Source organism: Podarcis bocagei, assembly GCF_964188305.1.
Source record: "Podarcis bocagei genome assembly, chromosome: 14".
In the NCBI taxonomy this organism is placed as follows: domain Eukaryota; kingdom Metazoa; phylum Chordata; class Lepidosauria; order Squamata; family Lacertidae; genus Podarcis; species Podarcis bocagei.
In genome coordinates, this window is record NC_138139.1 from 7709315 (window position 1) to 7730258 (window position 20944).

Sequence of the window (20944 nt, forward strand, 5' to 3'; positions counted from 1 at the left end):
ATGATTCTTACCGTCAGCAGTGTCTAGGCAACACGATGATCATGTACATATGCAATAGACAATCTTTTATAGAATTCCTTCGAACCATAACAAGTCCAAAATGAAATCTTTGGTCTCAAAGTCTCTGAAAATCTTTAAATGAAGCGAGGTACCAGACTTGGTCCAATGAAAGACAAGCTGTGAAGTCCAACACTGAACAGTGATTCCGGATATTGACTACTGTTTTGTATTATTACATGAGCACTGTTCCACAGCATTTGATATTTTCATTCACATACATTCATTTGAAATAAGATGGGTTTATGAAGCAATTCTATATCCTCCCACCACACTGACAAAGAATTCTATGAAACAGTAGTCAATATCCGGAATCACTGTTCAGTTTTGGACATCATATTTGCTGAATACACAAAGCTTCACAGCTTGTCTTTCATCGGACAAAGTCTGGTACCTCGCTTTATTTAAAGATTTTGAGACTAAAGATTTCATTTTGGACTTGTTATGGTTTGAAGGAATTCTATAAAAGATTGTCTATTGCGTATGTACATGGTCATCGTGTTGCCTAGACATTGCTGACGTTCTGTTTGAAACACAGGGGTTTGTTTGGTTTCTTATAACAGTTCTTACCATCAGAAAGTTCTTCCAGATGCTTCGTCAGAATCTCTTTTCTTGTAATTCGAAGCCATCAGTTTGGGTCCTTCCCTCTGGAGCAGGAGAAAACAGGCTTGCGCCATCTTCCACGTGACAAGCCCTTGAGATATTTGAAGGGGCAAATGAGTCCTGGACTAGATGAACACCCCAAACCTGATTCTCCAGGCTTCTCTTATGTTCTTATGAAACCTTATGGGAACCAAAATGAAGCTACCCTCAAAATTTGCAGTTCCTCGGATTTTGTGGGGAAAGTGTGCATAGAACATTCATTAATTTCATTATATTTGGGGGAATTGCTAGCAACGTGTGTTTTTTTAGTCAAAAGTAAAAACAAAAATGCATTCATAGGGGGAGAATAAGCACAGAAATGCCAACAAATGTTCATGAGCATTGTTTGAAAATAATAATTCACAACTGTGGAGAGCATTGTTTGAAAATAATAATTCACAACTTTTTCTCTGTCTGCAGTTTGGCAGGGAGGAAATAATATTGGCTTACCTTACTGGGTACTTGTTTTTGTTTTGTTTTACAAAGTATAAATAAATAAATAAATAAATAAATAAATAAATAAGGAAAAAATGTGCACCCCACCCCCAAGACCCTTCCATTGTAACTATCCAACCTCCCAAAGTTTCAACACCTCTTGCGATGGTTTGACCCCTTTCCATTTTAACAATACAAATTCTTCAAACAGCTTCCATATCTCCTCAGAATCATTTCTCCTGCATATTCCCCATCTTACCTTAATTTATCATTTTTAGCTATATGCCACACTTCTTTATACCATTCTTCCCTTTGATACTCACTTTGCTCCTTCCATTTCCTAGCTATAATAACTTGTGCAGCTGTCAATAAATTTGTGAGCAAGCCCTTCATAGCCTGCAAACCTTCCATCCCATCATGAATTTATAACAATGCTACCGCTGGACTTTTGATCAGCTTTAACCCAGTGATTTCTGTTATCTCCTTTGCCCCCCAAATTGTACACCACACGTGAACATAAGTGCTGGTTTCCTGGCATCCTCTCCAACATAACACCAAATAGTCCTTGTTTATTTGATTTAATCTGACTGGTGTTAAATACCATCTCCAAACTAATAATAATTTTCTTTTATCCTTAGACAACATTTTCAAAGTGTTTGTCCCATATTCTCCCCCAGCTTTGACTATTTATCTGACCTGTTGTCTCCTTTTCCCGCACCTCTTTTAATTGATCTTCTTGATCCTCCATTTCTACTAATAACTGGGTACTTGTGAGGATTAGAACTAGGGAAGGCATGCGAAGCAATTTGAACCCTTGGTAGTACTGTGTGAATGCTAAGTATTAGCATATTGATATTGCACTTAGGTGTGATGACAGATGTCCCTATGTGCTGAAGTTCTGTGCACACTTCTCCAGTAAGTCACACTGAACTCCATGGAACTTCTGAGTAAACATGTGCAGGACTTTGATATGGCTTCTTGGAATGAAGCTACAGAAGGAGCACAATTGTAGCCATGTGTCCTCAGAAGTAAGTCCCACAGAGTTCCTAGTGGCTTCCTACTATTGCCACACAAATACCGCTTCACTGAGACCCCTCCTCTGTCCGTAGATTGGCAATGGGTGTGTTTGGTGGGGCCAGGGCTGGATCTAGGTCAAGGCTCCCCCATTTCTGAACCTAAGCCTACATCAGACACGGGGAACCTGTGGCTCTCCAGATATTGCTGGACTCCAACTCCCATCAGCCCCAACCAGCATGACCCATGAGTGTTGGTAGTTGTAGTCCAACAACATTTGGGAGACCACAGGCTTCCCATGCCTGGTACAAAGGAAGGCATATGAGTATTATCGGTGCTTTTTTGTGACAGTACTCATTAGTACAGAGTACCGACACACTCAGTGCCAGTATTACATATAAACAAGATATAGCTTAATTTAAAGAGGGGAAAAACTGGATTTCCAAAATACAAGATAAAAAACAAATTAAATAAAACCTACATAGAGCAACAGTGTTTTGTGTTGTGCAGGCTCCTATGATGTAAGTAATGGGCCCCGCCTGCTAGCCTGCTCCCTAAAATATCACTACCACTATTAATATACTTCTTCTTAATTGTATTTCAGCTCAACAATTACTTTGATAAAATACATATTTTGTTATGTGCAAATGGCTTTAGATACCTGTCAGGTCCATCAATTACCATATAGCATATATTCAACACAAAAAACAGCGACAATTTTTTTTGACAAAGGACAGCTGGACTTATAAAGGGCCCCATTACCTTCAGTAGCTTAGGGCCTCATCAAACCTAAATCCGGCCCTGGACACACTCCTCTTTTTGTTGCCCATGGTGCCTTTTCAAGATATGAGTAATGACACCTCTTTCTTTATTAAAAAAAGTAGTGGGTATTATTCTTAGCAACTATGGTCAGAATTCTGTAATTTGGGGGTCCCCACATTTTGCCCTGAGACTAGTTCTTTTCAGTTCCCATATAGACAGTCTTTTTCTAAACTGGGCACAGGACTTTCCCTGTATCTGGAGATGGTGTAAATGGCTTTTAAAACCCAAATTGGGGTTACAGCAGGGTGGTATTAAAGTGATCATACTGCCACGGTCCCAGTTTGGGTTACGTTCCCACCCCCTGCCCCCTGCTCGCTTCTGTGAGGGCTCCTCCAGACTTGCCCCACTGCTTTCCCCTGGGAAAACCCAATCTTTACTGCTGAATTGGAGCAAACAGCAACTGGGTTTTCTCCAGGTGGACATCTGCTCTGATTTAACACGGAAGAGTGGGTTTTCCAGGGGAAAGCAGTGGGGCCAAAGCAAAACCACTCAGACTTGTGCCTGGAAAGCATGGAACAAGGAGAAAAACACTCAGACCTATGTGGATGCTATGGATGCTATGGACACAATTGCCAATTATGTGAATGCCATAATGACTAGTTTGGCTTTAAGAAATGGTGTACAGAGTAGATTTCCACAGTTTTTCTGTAGTTTTGCCATTCCCAGCTTGGGTGCTGTGACTGTCCTTTCCTGTGATAATGGGGGGTCAGGAGAATGCCCCTTTGTGCAACCCTGAGCAGTCAAAATGACCCCGTCATGTGTGCGCAGATGTCAGCTGAATGACCCTGTTCTTCTCAGTTGCATGAGCCTGTCTCACGAAGATGGCAGTCCGGAGCAGAGGCAAATGTAATGGAGAAACACACAAGATTGCTCTCTACTCATATGGCTGGCTCATTTCTAGCGTTCTACCAAACACATAGGAGCTGCTCATGGATGAGCAGCTGGGAAAATGACAGAGACTACCTATTTAAGGCACATTAAAAGCACATTTGTCTCCACCTCTAAATCCTGGGAACTGTAGTTTTGTAAGAGTGTTGGATGCTCTGTGTGGAGTAAACTATTTTTATTATTATTGAATTTATGTACTGCCCTATACCCAGCGTTCTTAGGGCGGTTCACAGAATAAAATCAAGATATAAAACCACAAAATACCTAATAAAAATAAAAACAGCACCCCCCCAAAAAAACCACATTTTAAAAGGGCATAGGATGTAAATCGGATCAACCAAACGTCTGGTTAAAGAGGAACCTTTTTGCCTGGCGCCTAAAGGTGTATAATGAAGGCGCCAGGCGATCTTCCCTGGGGAGAGCATTCCAGAGACAGGGAGCCACTGCAGAGAAGGCCCCGTTCTCATATTGCCGCCCTCTGGATCTCTCAAGGAGGAGACACACAAAGGAGGGCATCAGAGGATGATCTGAGGGTCCAGGTAGGTTAATATGGAAAGAGGCGGTCTGTGAGGTGTTGCAGTCCTGAGCCATTTAAAGCTTTATAGGCCAAAACCAGCACTTTGAATTGGGCCTGGAAACTAAATACAGTTCCCATGTTTATTTGGGGTGGTGTGTGTGTGTGTGTTTCAAATGTACGGCATGTACACAGCCCTAAACTTTGCACCCATGTGCACTAATGCTCAGAACAATGTGCTCCCTGAATCGTGTGTTTTTTCTCATGGCGCTGTTTCTTTTTGCCCCCAGGTGCAGAGAGGAAGATGCAGCCATTTACCAAGCCTCGGCCAGAAACAACAAGGGCATTGTGTCCTGCTCGGGGGTCTTGGAGGTGGGAACCATGACAGAGTACAAAATCCACCAGCGATGGTTTGCCAAGCTCAAGCGGAACGCCGAGGCCAAGCTTCGTGAGATCGAGCAGAGCAGGAAGCGAGGGAAGGAGAACGTGGAGCTGGAGCAGCTGAGGAGGGTGAGCCCGGACAGGTTCCAGCGGAAGCGCCGCTTGACCGGCGAAGTGGGCATGCGATCGGGCACCTCCCTCTGGGACAAGGAGGAGGTGGCCAAGGTGCGCATCCCAGATGGGAAACCACGATTTGGAGAGGACGAGAAGAGCAAAGAGACTTCCGTGAACGCCAAGACCCTGTTCCCAAACAACTTCATTACAGGGCGTCTGGAAGCAGAGGTGACTACCAATGGGGACTCTTCTCTGGAGAGCGGGGAGGAAAACGGAGACGAAAATGCCAACGGCTTTCTTACCTATATCTATGAGACGGTGGAGATCATCAAAGCGAAGCCTACAGCGGCCAAAGAGTTTTCCGCGAAGAAGAAGAAGAAAGAGGAGGTCACCACTGCCTTGCCAAATGCAAGCCAGGATGTTTCCCGAGAAGAAGATGGGACACAACAGAGGAGTATTAGCTTGGCGCATGAAGATGCTACGCCTAATACTTACAGCACATCACCTTTTGCAACAAATGGGCTGGTGGGCACGGAACCCAGAGTACCTCCTAGGCAGGTGGGGGAGAAGCCCATTGCCCGACCCTATTCAATGCCCCCTAAAGCAGACGTGTACTTTTCTCTAAAAGATATGTATTTTGACATGGGGGTGAAAGCTGAGGCTGAGCAGAAGGCGCCAGAAGCCAAGGAAGGCGAGGCTGATCGGAACCAGCCAGGTGAGGATGCTTCTGTCCTGGGAGAGATGCTCCCAGCAGTCCCTGCATCTTTGAAAAGGGCAAAACCAGAGGAAGGGCAAAAAGAGCCACGCGAAGAGCAGAAAACAGAGGAAAAGGAGGCTGTGGAAACAAAGGAAGCCCAAACAATGGCAGCCACGGATGCTGGCGGGGATGTCAATGCAAACTTATCCCAGTATCCTAATTGGACCGCAGAGGCCGTGCAAAAGGTGCCTGGTTCCCTTCGGATGGGAAATGTGTCAGACATTCCTGAAACAGATTTTCAGCATCCTAGCCAGGCTTCAGAGTCTGGCCTTGGGGTGTGGGCTCCCCTTTCGAAGGATATGGTTGCTGACCTCCGCGAAACGGACTTGCTGGACTCTTTCTGCCCTGAAGAAGAGCCATCCCCACAGCCCCAGAAGGGGTTGGAGTCATCTGTGCGCTTTCAGGAAGCGGCGAGAGACTTGGAGGAGGCCTCCTTGGGAGAGCAGCTGCCCGGCCAAGGGCCTTGTGAGGTACTGTAAGTTCTTCTCTTTTTTTGCTATGACTGACCTCATGCAAAATGTTTCCCAAATCTGTTAAGCAGCAACTGCCAGAGCCCTGCCTGCTATTTATAGCTGAGAATGCGGGGATGTACATGACTAGCAATAAGCAGGGTGGTCTCTCTCTCCAGTCTAGCTCTGACCCCTGACTGTAAAATGTTGCATTGGCCAATTTTTAATATTATTATTTCTGTAGCTGGTCAGAAATGAGCCAGATGCATTGGGTGATCTGTGGCCAACAAGCACTTGGGTTTATTTACGGGCTGGTGTTGAGTTGGGACCCAGCCTCATGTGCTGGCCCTCCCGACAAGCGTCATTGCATTGCCGGCCTGCGGTCTTGGCTGCAGCTGTCCCTGACACTCAACATCCTGGTTTGGCCGGGGTCTATTTTTTGCTGCTTATTCTGAAGCATTTTCCATGTAATTCTTCATTAGGAAAGAACAAGTGTGTGCCTTGTTAACAGGGGGTTTCCTAATTCAGTGCGTGGAGGATTTCGTGCTGCTCCTCACGGGATTGGCATTTGAAGGATCCCTGCTGAGGAGTGGGCTGCGAGGGTGTGTAGAGAGGAGCTGGGTCTCCGGGTGCAGGACTTCAGAGTGGTCCAACGAGCTGCAAGGCCCCAGCAACTGCAAACAGACTCTGGCTCATGTTTCCAGAGGATGTCAGCCTGCCCTGCCTGGGAACTCCAGGGCTCGGTGGGCAGCTAAATCTAAGAGTGCAAAAAGAGCCTGTTGATTCAGGCCAGTGGCCCATCTAGTTGAGCATCCTGGATACCCAGATGCCCATTATGGGAAGCCTGCAAGCAGGACTGGAGCACAACAGCACTCTCTTGACTTTTGGTTCCCAACAGTTGGCATTCAGAGGCATAATGCCTCTGACGGTGGAGGCAGAGGGAACATAGTCAATCCCTTGGGAATGTGGAAAAGTAGAGCTGCTGAGTCAAACCCTACCAGGCCAGTATCATCTACCGTATTTTTCGCTCTATAAGACTCACTTGTCCCCTCCTAAAAAGTAAGGGGAAATGTGTGTGCGTCTTATGGAGCGAATGCAGGCTGCGCAGCTATCCCAGAAGCCAGAACAGCAAGAGAGATCGTGAAAGCAGCGATCCCTCTTGGTGTTCTGACTTCTGCGATAGCTGCGCCAAGCCTCTTCAGGGCAACAGGAGGAACGCTCCCCCTGCCCTGAAGAGGCTTGGCACGGCTATCCCAGACAGCTGTCCCTCTTGCTGTTCTGACTTCGCTTTGCTGGCGAGACGCTGCGCAGAGAGGAAGAGCTGCACAGCGCCCCTTCAGCAAAGTGGGAGGAGAAATGGAGCCCCTTCTGTTTCTCCTCCTGCTTTGCTGGAGAGGCGCTGCGCAGAGAGGGAGAGAATATTTTTTTTTCTTGTTCTCCTCTCCTAAAACTATGGTCTTATGGTCAGGTGCGTCTTATAGAGCGAAAAATACGGCACTTCATGTTTTTGGGATCTAGTGTGTGGGGTGGTTTGTTTGTTATTTAAACACCTAGAAACCTGCCCTCCACCGGATCCAGGTACAAAATAGGGGTTCTGGAGTATAGACCACGGAATTAAGGAGCCGGGTGCCAAGAAGCACACGCTTAATCCAGGTTTTTGTTTAGTACCAAAACTGACTGCACAGTCCTTTCACACACAAATCCACTCCTGGTTTTCCTTCCGAGCTTCCTTCATTTCTCAGCTGCCTAATTCAGAGCGGGGTTGGGGTGGTGGAATGGGGAATGGTTTTGTTGTTGCTCTCCTTAAACCGTTGAGAGTCAGAGACTTGAGCTAGCTCTGCTGCAAAGCACCTGGGGCTCCCAATTGACTTTCTGCCCACTCTTGGTCCAGCAGTGGGTGGGAACTGTAAGGATGCAGAGTTTGGCTCAACATCTTAGCGGAGGCTTCCTAACCATTGGACTGCTTTGACAGTCAAACAGGCCACCTTGGGAGGTGGTGAGCTCTCCTTTGCTGAGGCCAGAGGCAGTCTTGTTAGCAGTACTGTAACTGTACCTTGCCTTACAAGCCCAGATGGTCTCTAGGGTCCTGTTCATTTCTATAAATCTGTGCATAACCTTTTGGGGTTATCCTCCCATTCCCCCCAGCTCTGATTTGTGGCATTCCTCTCCACTCTAAAGCATAATTTCAGTATGTGCAGGCAAAGCACTATCAAAGCTTTTCGGGGCAAATGTGTCTTTAATTAGAAACTTCCTCTTTATTGATTCTGCTCTTGTCATTGCTTCTTTCAGAAGTGTTCCAAAGGTTAATTGAACCACAGATTTGCATCAAAGCATTACCATATCAGCAGTTTTATTTTCAGCCCCTTTTGTAATTATTCCTGATGAGCTTTCCAATTTCCAGAGGTGAGGAGTGGACATTACAGTGGTATCTCAGGTTACATACGCTTCAGTTTACAGACTCCGCTAACCCAGAAATAGTGCTTCAGGTTAAGAACTTTGCTTCAGGATGAGAACAGAAATTGTGCTCCAGCGGCATGGCGGCAACAGGAGGCCCCATTAGCTAAAGTGGTGCTTCAGGTTAAGAACAGTTTCAGGTTAAGAACGGAGCCCTGGAACGAATTAAGTACTTAACCTGAGGTACCACTGTACTGAATTACCCCAGAATTCTTCCGTGTCTTTTACTTGCAAAAAAGGGGAAGGTTATGTTACTGGTTTGCTTCCATTAACTTTTTTAAATTGTGAAAAAGTGCTGTTTTGCAACAAAAAATAATTCTATGGAAACCTGTAACTGAAGCTCCTTCCCACAGAAAAACTAATGCTTTAAGAGCCATTTAGAGGCAACTGACTCATGCCACATTTCCCTTGAACAAGAAGCAATAAAAGGGGCAGAAGCAACAAGGAGGAAGTTTTCAACTAAAGTTGCAGGAGACCTCAGTTCTGAATAAATGTCGTAGAAGGGTCTTGGTCACAGGTACCGCAGAAAAGTGATGCTTCCACAGCACTGAAGGGTCTTCATGTGGAAAAAGCTTTTTAGAAAATGCATTGTTAGGCCTGCGTAAAAAAGAGAGAGCAAAACTCTTATGCATGCCCCTTTCTTCCGTAGCAGAAAGGCCAGATGTATCTGTTCTGCTCTGCAATGTAGCTAAATAAATTTCACAATCACTTCCAATGTAGTACAGTATCTCTGATTTCACAATGCCATAAGGACACAGTGAAAATATTTGCATTTGTAGAAAACAATTGCGTATAATTTCTGCTGTCCCTTTTATGACAACCGTCCACCTTGGTGTATTTGCTGTGCACGCACTTTTGCTGCGTCTTCATGTTGCAAAGAGCAGACAGAGGCAAGGAAGGAAGCCTTTGTCTCAGAATATTTCAGGACTTGCCGCTTGACTTCCCTCTCTCTTATCAGCCTCTTGGAGTTGCTTTCAGCACTTGGGCGGGTGCTAGCCGTGGCAGCACAGTCCTGTTGGAATTTGCTTGATGTGTTTCCATTTTAGGAGATGCGAAATAATCTCTGCCTTTGACAAGGAAGAGACCCTCTTAGCTAATAATGGGAGCAGGGCCTGGCATGCCTGTTGAAGCCCTGTGTGGGAGCTAATTCCACATTCTGGGTTTTTTTAAATAATAAAAAAAAATGGCCATGGGTCTAATTACAGGCATAAGCAAACTCGGCCCTCCAGATGTTTTGGGACTACAACTCCCATCATCCCTAGCTAATAGGACCAGTGGTTAGGGATGATGGGAATTGTAGTCCCAAAACATCTGGAGGGCCGAGTGTGCCTATGCCTGGGTCAAAACATACATGATGTGGGGAACCCATGCTCCTTGTGCATTTATTTAAATATATGAAGCAACTTGGACCCTGCACTTCAGACCAAAAGGCTCCCAGAGTAGCTTGCATACATGACACAAAAGGAAAAATGGAAGGGCAGGGAAGAGGAAAGCTAAAATGTATCACCTCTGTACAACCCCAACTGTTCAGACAGTGTAGTAGACCTTTCTTTCTTTCTTTCTTTCTTTCTTTCTTTCTTTCTTTCTTTCTTTCTTTCTTTCCATGCATCCTTCTCTCAGCCCCTCAGGACTCTTTAGTCTTTAGTCACCTATTCAACCCTCATGAATTGCCCCTCCTGTACTAGATGTTTAGATAGAAACTTCATTATCCTTTGGATTTCACACTGCTCTGAATTTTGTGAAACAGACCTTAGCTCGAAACATTTTAAAAAGTATCCTAGTGCGTTAAAAAAAACTATATTTTATAATAAATACAGGTTTTTTAAAAAGGCATTGATATAAAATACCTTTATAAATGTGCATTTTGTGATAAAATACATATTCAGCCACAAATTTTCCTATGAATGAAATTGTCCAAGGAAAAGAAACTGACTGCTCTGGCAACACCTATTTTGGCTGTGTTTGTTTATTTATTTAAGACACATGTAACTTTGGGTTACATACGCTTCAGGTTACAGACTCCGCTAACCCAGAAATAGTGCTTCAGGTTAAGAACTTTGCTTCAGGTTGAGAACAGAAATCGTGCTCCGACGGCGCGGCGGCAGCGGGAGGCCCCATTAGCTAAAGTGGTGCTTCAGGTTAAGAACAATTTCAGGTTAAGAACGGACCTCCAGAACGAATTAAGTACTTAAGGACAAGACTACACAAAGCAGTGCTAAATACATTACGGCATCATAAGACAGAGCTCATTTTATAGCTTCCTTTGCCCCATCCCTCCCCACTGAAGAGCAGTGCCAGAATGGAGAGGCTCACAAGTGTGCGCAACGTCATTTCTGCCCCACAGATCCCCTGAGGCTCATCTTCCAGCCTCTGGTCTTGAGATTTAGCATCGCTCCCACTGCCAAGCAATGTAAGCTCTCTTCTGTTCCCATTGACCAGGAAGTAGGGTTGGGGGGGGGGGTCTGTTTGCAAGTGAAGCTGCCTGGGTTTGCAGAGCAGCGTTGCCAAGTGGTGTCTCTCCTCCCTAACACACACACACACACAAGCACAATTGTTGTTTTGTGGTGGGGAATATCCATAGTGTTATGTACTGAGTTGAATAGGATCCAAACTGCAGCAGTCTGATTGGTCCTAGAACAATAGGATCCAAAATGCAGCAGTCTGATTGGTCCTAGAACAATAGGATTCAGAATGCAGCAGTCTGATTGGTCCTAGAACAATGCAGCAGTATGATTGGTTGGCAGGAACCACCCAATCCTGCTCCAGATAGAAGTGAATCCACAACCTGATTGGCTTACAGTAGAATTCCGGAATTAGCCAATCATGTGCAGCCCATTGTGTAAATAATGTATATAAAGCAGATACTGTGAGGGGACATTCATTCATTCCTCCTCACCACTATGAGCTGAATAAAGAGCATGAAATCACTTTGCGACTCTGAGTATATTTCACATAGGATCTAGGGCCGTCTTAAGCATAACAGTGCCTCCCCTGTTGTTGACCTTTTTAAGCGGGCGACACCCAAAGATGTTGACCTTTGTTGGGAAAGGTTCCCCAGAGTTGTTCACCTTTTTTAAGGAGCTGACATGGCACACTTACACATTATCTCTGCTTGGGAAAAGAAAACAGGAAACATAAATAAACTTTTTTTAGTTGCTCATTTATTAACAATGCACCTGTATACACACTTAAGTAGTCTCAGATGCAGGTGGGCCAGTCAAAATCTAACAAGTCACTCCTAGTCTTAAATTGTCCAAACAAAATGGCATTGCTTAACCTGGCACCAAAATAAGAAATAAATGCTGAACTTAGATACACCTCAGCCAGTAAAGCATGAGCCTCTTAATCTCAGGGTTGTGGTTCCAAGCCCCATGTTGGGCAAAAGATTTCTGCATTGCGGAGGGTTGGACTAGATGACCCTGGTGGTTCCCTTCCAGCTCTGTGAATGATTCTGTTGTATCTGAAGGGCTGTTCACAGGGAAGATGGAGCAAACTTGTTTTGTGAAAGATGCTTGTGCTGTGATTCCTGCACTGGAGGGCGTGACTGCACGCCTGAGGGATCATGGCGGAAACTGATGGGCTTTGAAGTCCTTGGCCAAAGGTATTAAATGGCGTTGGAATGAAGCAAATTGGTGGAACTAGTGATTTTATATGAATTTCCAAAGTTTTGAGGCTTTGTATACCTGAAGGAACGTCTCCACCCCCATCGTTCAGCCCAGACACTGAGGTCCAGCGCCGAGGGCCTTCTGGCGGCTCCCCCACTGTGAGAAGTGAGGTTACAGGGAACCAGGCAGAGGGCCTTCTCGGTAGTGGTGGCCGCCCCTGTGGAACGCCCTCCCTTCAGACGTGAAGGAAATAAGCATCTATCTTATCTTTAAAAGACATCTGAAGGCAGCTCTGTTTAGGGAAGTTTTTAATATTTAATGCTGTATTGTTTTTAACACTTGATTGGGAGCCGCCCAGAGTGGCTGGGGAAACTCAGCCAGATGGGCGGGGTATAAATAATTTATTATTATTATTATTATTATTATTATTATTATTATTATTATTATTATTATTATTATTCCTAAAGTCGACAGGTTTTTGGAAATACTCTGACATTGACTTGTTACATTACATCTAGATTATGATAGAGTTAACAAGATAACGAGGTTTTGGTAGACTCAGTCCATTGTTCTTGTTCTTGCACTGGGAGCTCCATCAGGTGCTAAATGAGGGGTGAGGGATGACCCTGGAACAGGGTCCTAGTGCCTCTGAAGGGCGCTGGAGGCGCACAGGCACCAAGCCCCTGCTCCGCCTCACTTACCTCCCTGCTCTCCCCTCCCTGGACTCTCCACCTGGCGCCCTCCACTGCTTGGTTCCCTGGCTCACTGCGCCACTACTCCCAATGGTAAAGACGTCCCTGATAGTATCCTCTGGGAACCCCAAGCTGGGCATCCATGCTGGCGCATTTGCAAAGCTAAGCAGTGTCCAGTGAGGTTTCAGATTGGAGGCAGGGACCACGTGTTGAGATTCCTGCATTGCAGAACGTTGGACTAGATGAACCTTGGGTTCCCTTCCAACTCTGCAATTCTATGATTCTAGGAAGGCCAAAGTTCCCCAGCAACTAGTATTCAGCGGCCAAGGTGCATCTGAACATGGGGGGAGCATACAGCTATCATGTTTCAATAGCCATTGATGGGGAAACAGCTGATTCCTTCCTTCCTTCCTTCCTTCCTTCCTTCCTTCCTTCCTTCCTTCTGTCTTTTTAAACCCCCTTTCTGTTTTTATCCCCCCCCAGCCTTACAGATTACTTGGCTCTGCTTTGATGACTGTATTTTTGACACATATCCATAAGTCTGCACCCCCCACCCCCCCAATTCCTTTCTGCCCTTGCTCAGCCAGCCTGGACAGATATAGCTCTTTTAATCTCTTCCAGACGTCAGTCCTTCCAGCCACCTGATCTCAACACTCCTGTTCAGTCGGTCGGTGTGGCTTGGATGTTGCCCATCCTCTGGGCAGCTATTCCTGGTGCCGTTGCACCAGCCTTCAAAGTTGACAGATGGACCCTCGCAGGTCATTTCGCTAGCCGAATGGCAGCCTTGGATTTCCTATGGAGATTTGGCAATACTCTGGCCCCAGGTTTTTTGTTTATTTGTTTAAATGAGAAAAGGTATTGATTCGACAACCGAGAATTAATCCTGAGCCACAGTTAGATAATTTGTTCCCAGTGCAATTGGAGGCTTTGGGGATATTCAAAGGAGGTGAGGTTTCACGATCACATTAAAATGATTTTTATTAAATTTTCTGTTTTACAATTTCAGATAAACATTTTGCATCCTTAAGATATCAGTGACTGCCCTTCTCTTTCCATGATTCATTTTACATATCTTATATCCCTGCATATTTTACAGAAACTAAACAATTCAGTATTCCATTATTGCATCCGTCAAAACTTATTTACACTGTTGAATTTATCTTAATGCTGCCAGTGTTTTCAGCTGTACACGAGTATTTCCCATATATTCAATAAACGTTTTCCAATCTTGTTGTGCTCTTATTCTACATGTTAAGTTTTCTAGTTGTGCATATTCTGTCAACTTAAGTTGCCAAACTTCTTTGGTTAGGTTTCAGGATCACGTTAAAGCAGACCGCACCAACTGAGCACCTTCTGTGTGTAGATATTTTGGACTACAAGCCCCATCATCCCCAGCTGGCATAGCCAGTGGTCAGGCATGATGGGAACTGTAGTTCAAAACGGATGGAGGGCACCAGGTTGGTGAAGATGGCTTTGAAGGAACTGTGATTGCAGTGGAACAGCTCTGAGGATTGAGAGATGTTGGGAGGGATGGGGTCAGTAGTGGATGTTGTGATGGGAAGAAAGCACTCACCTGACCGGGCAGCTGAGTCTCTGCTGCTGATTGGGAAGGAGGCTTGGAGGACTGAGGCTGTGGGGAGATCAGTGCAGTGCGAACACACCAGCAGAGCCCAACTGCTGCGCCTGCCTATGCTTTTACACCACATCCGTGCTGCCTCCACCCAGCCCCTCGTCTTTCTGGTAAGCAGCTGTCCGGAAGTCAGGTGAGCTGCCACACCAAACCATCCAAAACTTGTTAGCCACCTGCTCCTTGAACAACAACAAAAAAGGTGTTCTTTGTGTTTCTTTTTAAGTCTCTGGGCCTTTACTTGCAATGGTTCATCTTCAAACTTCTCTTTGCAAGCTTTGGGTGTATTGTATGGGAACCCTTTCCAGAGTAATGTGTGACTTGGAACAAGATTTGAACCCTGGAAGCGGCTCTCTCTTTCTTTCTCTTCAAATTGACCCCTGAGACGCCCCAGACCTCAACATACACACCTAGAGCACAGCTCCCTTTCCTTCTACCACACAGACAGTTCCTGGTGGAAGGGAAGCTGCTCTGATGGCTTTATGGGTAACAGTGCCCTCAATAGACATCACAGCTCACAACCGAAGCAAAAAACGCAGGTTCAGCGAAGTCCAAGATCTCTGGAGAGTTGAGGTCAATCATAATCACAATCTCATCTGGGGATTTGTATATTTAGGGCTGTCTACCAGGTGGCTGATTAATCATTGTTTGCCTTTGAGCTTTGTGGTCCAGGGCAAAACACAGATTTGATGCCAGTGATGGTTTCTGACACTAAACTCCCACTAGTGGAGTTGATACATGTGTGATTCATTCACATCCTGGCCCCGAGACAGCAGTGGAAAACCTGCACCCATTGACCTCACTATTAGCCACATTTCTGGGGCTGCTGGGAATTGGAGTCCTAGGATATATGGAGGACCACCGGGTCCTGACTCCTGCCCTAAGAGCTCGTTTCTATTCCAAGCAAGGGTCCTCTGCAGAATGGAGAAGCCCAGAGTCGGTGGAAGAGGATTGGAAAAAAATTAAAGTATATCTTCAAAAATATTGTAAGATTAAGGACTGTTAGAAAGGTGTTGGAAAAAGAAAATTAGGCAGTTTTGGTAGATATGAGATAAAGGATTAAGTAAAAATGAGTCGATGAATGTGATGAAAGAGTTGACGTTAAATTATATTATTTTAAATTAAATTAAAAGAAAATAAGGTTGGAAGGATTTGCTGAAAAAACGATTTGAATTAGAATACAAAATTGGGAGGTGTGAGGAGGTCAAGGAAATAAGTAAAGGAAGAAAGCTATGTAAAGGTTTAATCTGTTCCTTTTTTTCTATAATTTTTTTTTCTTTTTTAATTGAATGTATTTTTATATCCTTTTTTCTCTTTTTCTGTTTCTGTTGCATTCTTTTTTATATTATGTATTGTTCTTTTTTATTTTTGAAACCTTAAACTTTGAATAAATATTATTATATATAAAAAAAACAACAGAATGGAGAAGCCCATCTCAGGACCAGCGCCAGCTTTGAGCGGGCCCTGGTAGCCCCCAGCCTTTGCCAGTAGCATCCTTTAGGCTCACCTGGCAGCATCGCTACAAGCTGGGCGGGTGTAGCCACCATTTTGATTCCCAACAGTACCTTGGAGTGATGCTACTTCTGCGGTATTGTGGGAAATTTTATATGTGATCCATTCACCCAGTGCTGCTCAGAATGCTGGACCAGATGGGGGGATGGGGTGGACGAGCCCACCTAGGTCCTGGCATTCTGGTACCCTAGCAGCTGCTTGAAGGTGTTAATATGGCCCCTGGATTACAATGATGTTTTCTCTCTAAGCCAAAGTAGCCAATGTGGCAGTGTCTTGATGTTGCTGGGCTCCAACTCCCATCAACGCCAGGAAGCGTGGTCAGTGGTCAAAGATGATGGGAATTGTAGTCCAGCAACACCCAGGCTACGCCTGCTTTAAGCTCACACAAGGAGACTAATTATCTTTTCAAAGTTCATTTCCTGGTTTGGAAATTCCTTGATAATGTGAGGGTGATTGGGCAGAGCTACAGAGCATAAAATCCCTTCTGCATAGGCTGCTGTGGTGCTGCTTGTTTGTTTTTAAGTGGTTTTAGTAAGGGAACTGGAAATGTGCAGCCAATTGAATTGTTTCTCAACAAAACCAAAACTAGTTGAAAAAGAAACATAGCAAGTTTCATCTTACCTAGCTTGTGGTTCTAGTTAGCACTGAATTCTTGAAGAGGCCTAAGCCATCATGAAATCCTGTCCATCCTCTAAGTGCTCTCTCCTCTGTAGGGAAGAACTGTGAAACACTTTGCAAGAAAGAGGAAATCCTTGACCTTTTGCTGTTTTGTAATGAGCTTTTTTTCCGAACACAAGCTTTGCCTGAGCTGTGATTAGTGTCAAGGGTTTGGATGGAATTTTGAGTCACAGTTGAAAAACAGAAGTGATTTTTTTTAATAAAGCAGAGCTAAAAAGTGTGCCAACCTTCCAAGCTGTGAGAGAACTCCCAAGGAAAAGATGAGCTTTGCCTTCAAAGTGTTCTCTGAAAATAATCAAATATACCAAGCTAGTATTAAGTTGAGATGAGGGGGGAATGTGCCCGTTGCTACTAATAAACTCTGTGCTCTTTGTTCCTAGGCTCCGCAAACCTTAAAGCCAGCCTTGCCCACTGCCCGCAACCTGCAAACTCCAGATGTGGGTCTTGGAGAAGAAACAAGCCAGGATGCCTGCCATTTTGAAATAAGGGAAGGTGCCCCAAGAGAGCCAGAGACCAAACAGGCTGCGGAGCAAGAAGATCCTAGCCGAGAGGCCCAAGGGCCAAGCATGATGGTGCCAAGCCACGATGGCAGCCAGCACTTCTCAGTGACTTCCCAGAATCCCCCAGTTCTCTCCCTTGGCACCACATTGCCCATTGGGAAGGAACATCGGGTTTTGAGAGAAGATGTGAAAAGGCGTTCCCCGCGTTTTGGAAGTGACAGAACCCAAGCCAAACCAGCTCCAAGTCATGAGAGTAAGGATCTGGCTGCTCCCGGGTCATTGGTTGAGGAATCTAGTCTTGAGCCTAGACCTACAGTCATCTTGGAGCGAGATGCCCCTCAAATTGACACGGCAAGCAAAGAAAAGCAAGAAGCCGCCTTTGAGGTCCAGGGAGACAAGAGGTCTAGGCTAAACAGGGATTTAGGGCTTGAGGGTGAGAGGCCTCCCGCAGTGACAGCAAGGCCATTATTGGTCCCAGAAGTTGCTGTAGAAGCCCCGGTTTCCCATCAAAGTATTTCGGAGGAACCTCATCCGGTTCCTACAGTAGCAATGCCTCTGGCATTCCAAGAATCTGCTCCACTTTCTCCGGATGAAGAAGGTTCAACTGAGAAGCAGCAGTCCGTGGCCCATTTGCTGAGGGATGTGAAGAGAGAAATAGAAACCTGGCAGCCATCAAAGGTGGCAGCTTCAGAATCGGAGCAACGGCAGGTCGGCAACACGGGGGTCCGCGTCCAGGAAGAGTCCCCAACTCCACTGAGGGGTGAGGAAAATCAGAAGGAGTCGTTTGGCCTGGGCAAGAAGATGGACATCAGAACTAAGGAAAGGGAGAGAACAGTCTCTGAGGCACCTGCAATACAGGACTCGGGCCAAACAGAGACCGCGATGGAGGAGGATCAAACCACAGATAAGGCACAGAACACGAACCTAGTGTCTTCCCTTAAAAATTACTTGCTTCTGCTCTTAAAGATGACCACAGAGGCCGACAAAAGCAAGGGCAGCAAGAAACAAGATGTCAAGGCTGCGGAGGAAAGGACCCCACCGACTGCCATTCCCAAGCACTTGCCGGATGTGGGCATAGCTGGCCTGACTCCCAGGACATCGCGGAAGATCTTTGAGCGGGTAGAAACCAACCAGCTCTTCCAGAGCGCAGAGAATCTGCAGTTGACTCCCAAGACTTCCCGGAGGATCACAGGGATGATCAACCGAGAGCTGCTTGCTTGCAAAGAGAGTTTGGTGGCTGAACCGGAGGCCGCCCCATTGCCCTGCGTGCCCTCGATTGTGGTGGGGAGCGTCTCCAGCGAGCCGGCAGGCCCCCCAGATACATCTCTGGAGGTTTCCGGCGAGGCACCATCGGCACTGCCGAGCGCCACGCCTCAGGAACTGGCCTCCGGGGCCCGTCGCAAAATATACCTCGCCAAAGCCAAACAGGCCGACGAGATGGAAGGGGCGGCCCCAGATGGGCAGCCACGGGCAAAAAGGGGCAGCCCCACTGTGTCCCCACAGCAGGGCCGCAAGAACGCAGCACTTTTGCAAAGCCCCGCCCCGGCTTCTCCTCCTCTGGAGAAGCGCTCCCCTACCACGGCTAGGAAGATGGCAACCTTGGAAGTGCCCAAGATCTATGAAGAAATAGCAGAAGAAAACAAGGATGTGGAAGGCAGCTCCCCGCGAGCTCCAGAGAAGTTGGAAGAGACCACGGCCGAAGTGCAAGCAGGAGAATCCCGGAAAGCAAACGACCCATTTAAAGGTCAGGAGGGGTGTTGCTTTTCAGCCTTCCTGGGAGGGCATCTAGCCCCACCCTGAGAAAAGTTTCTTCTTGCACATTGAGAGGGAAAGTCACATCTAGGGGGAGAAGCTTTCCCAGATGAAATCCCCGCCTGCCAGCTAGTAATTAATTCGTTTTGAGGTTTGTTTGCCACTTTTCCTCCAAGGAGCTCAAGGAAGTATAAACGAACCCTCCCCCCCCCCCATTTTATCCTCACAACAGCCCTGTGAGGTAGTTTATTATTTTTAATAAGTACTTTTATTGAAAGTTTTCGACATAAAATAGAAATCAAACTAATCTAAATAACAGAAATAATAAGAAACCAAGAAAGGAGAAGAAAGGGGGGGAAAGAAAAAGAGAGAAAGAAAGGAAATAGTAGTAATAATAATAATAGTAGTAGTAAATTTATACCCCACCCATTTGGCTGGGTTTCCCCAGACACTCTGGGAGACTCCCAACAGAATATTAAAACCATGATAAAACATCAAACATTAAAAACTTCCCTAAACAGGGCTGCTTTCAGATGTCTTCTAAAAGTCAGATAGTTGTTTATTTCCTTGACATCTGATGGGAGGGCGTTCCACAGGGTGGGCGCCACCACCGAGAAGGCCCTCTGCTTGGTTCCCTGTAACCTCACTTCTCTCAGTGAGGGAACCGCCAGAAGGCCCTCGGCGCTGGGCCTCAGTGTCCGGGCTGAACGATAACTATAGGGGTCCTTTATCTCATTCATATAATATATGTCATATTTATCCACACGCAGAAAAGTAGACCCACCTGGGAGCCTACCTCTTCTCCCAGTCTCCCACCCTGAGAGAACCTTCCCCCCCCCCCCCACTTTCCTGCAGGGACCACCTTCTTGCCTGAGTCCTCGCCTTGTGAGGCACTTTAGACTGATGGCCACTGGTTTAAAGAAACAACAAAATGAACGGATCTCCTTGGCAGGTTTTGAATAAACAAACACAAATTTATTATTGGTAACACATAGACAGATTAATTTAGGATTATTACAGTTGTATAACATGCAGAGAATAACTTGTGCTTAAAAACCAGAGAGAGGAGCTGAGGGAAGTCCGGGAGGGGGTGGGAGGGTGGGGTTTTCTTAGGGACGGAGGAGGGAAATTTATGGGGGGGGGGAATGAGTATGATATGTTTTTGACAAACTGTTATGTTGAAATGTTTAATAAAAACTTAATAAAAAAAAAGACAGGTGGCCACTGGTCACTCGGTGAGTTTCATGGCTTAGTGGAGAGGTGAACCACCACACCACTCTGGCCGTGCTTCCTCAGGCTCCCAAGGGACCAAGAGGAAGGGCTGGCACCAAGGATCAGCATGGTTGGGCCTGTACCCCACCCCTCCCCAGCAGGGGGGGGGTCCCTGGGGAAAGCTCTCTCGGGTCCTGCTTCTCCTCTTTGCCACGACCACCTGCTTCTTCATCCATCCTTTGCTCACACAAGGGAGCTGGTGGCGAGGAGCAGGAAGAGCAGTTGCTGCCACTGGCTGCTTGTTCCTTGGCTGCCCGGCGAGCGATGGAAGCAGGGGGTGGCAAAGACGGCAGGCGGCAGCTGGTGAGAATGGCAGGGAGGAGAGAGACTCGCTGAGGGTTGGGGGAGGTCTTGCCCAAGGGCCCCCCAACAATGCTTTCAGTTAGAAGAACCAACGCTTTCTCCCCCCCCTCAGGCTTCCGCAGTCGTAGCCAGGAGGGGGTGGGCATTGGAGCACCCTGAGGTGCAGGAGAAGGTCCCTGGCAGAGGCACTGTTGGTAGAAAGAGTGAAGATGAGGGAAGGAGAAACGTGGCCATGTGCCATTTGCACTTTCCGAAACAATACAGGCCCTGAAAAGCAGCTCCCCTTCCAAATTTATGCTGGTTTTTTGCTGCCTGGTGCAGAACAGCAAGCAACGATCCCTCTCCATGTTTAGGACTGGTGTTGGAGTCCTTGCAGGGGCAGGCGGATCTCCAACCACTGCAACTGCCGGGATGCACTTTTGTTTTTCATTCATTCATTCATGATTTTCAGTTTTATGCGGCTCAGTAATTTTACA

The 20944-nt window shown here is 46.2% G+C and overlaps 1 protein-coding gene across 2 annotated transcripts in view; it reads left to right on the forward strand.

Annotated features, from left to right (window-relative positions):
- The window catches only part of ALPK3 (alpha kinase 3), a 74795-nt gene that overhangs the window by 39373 nt on the left and 14478 nt on the right, over window positions 1-20944 (forward strand). For both annotated transcript variants that reach the window (XM_081169175.1, XM_081169176.1), the window contains 2 exons: window positions 4663-6094; window positions 17022-18885. In XM_081169175.1, the coding sequence (XP_081025301.1) occupies window positions 4663-6094; window positions 17022-18885 (3296 nt within the window). The remainder of the gene's footprint in view (window positions 1-4662; window positions 6095-17021; window positions 18886-20944) is intronic.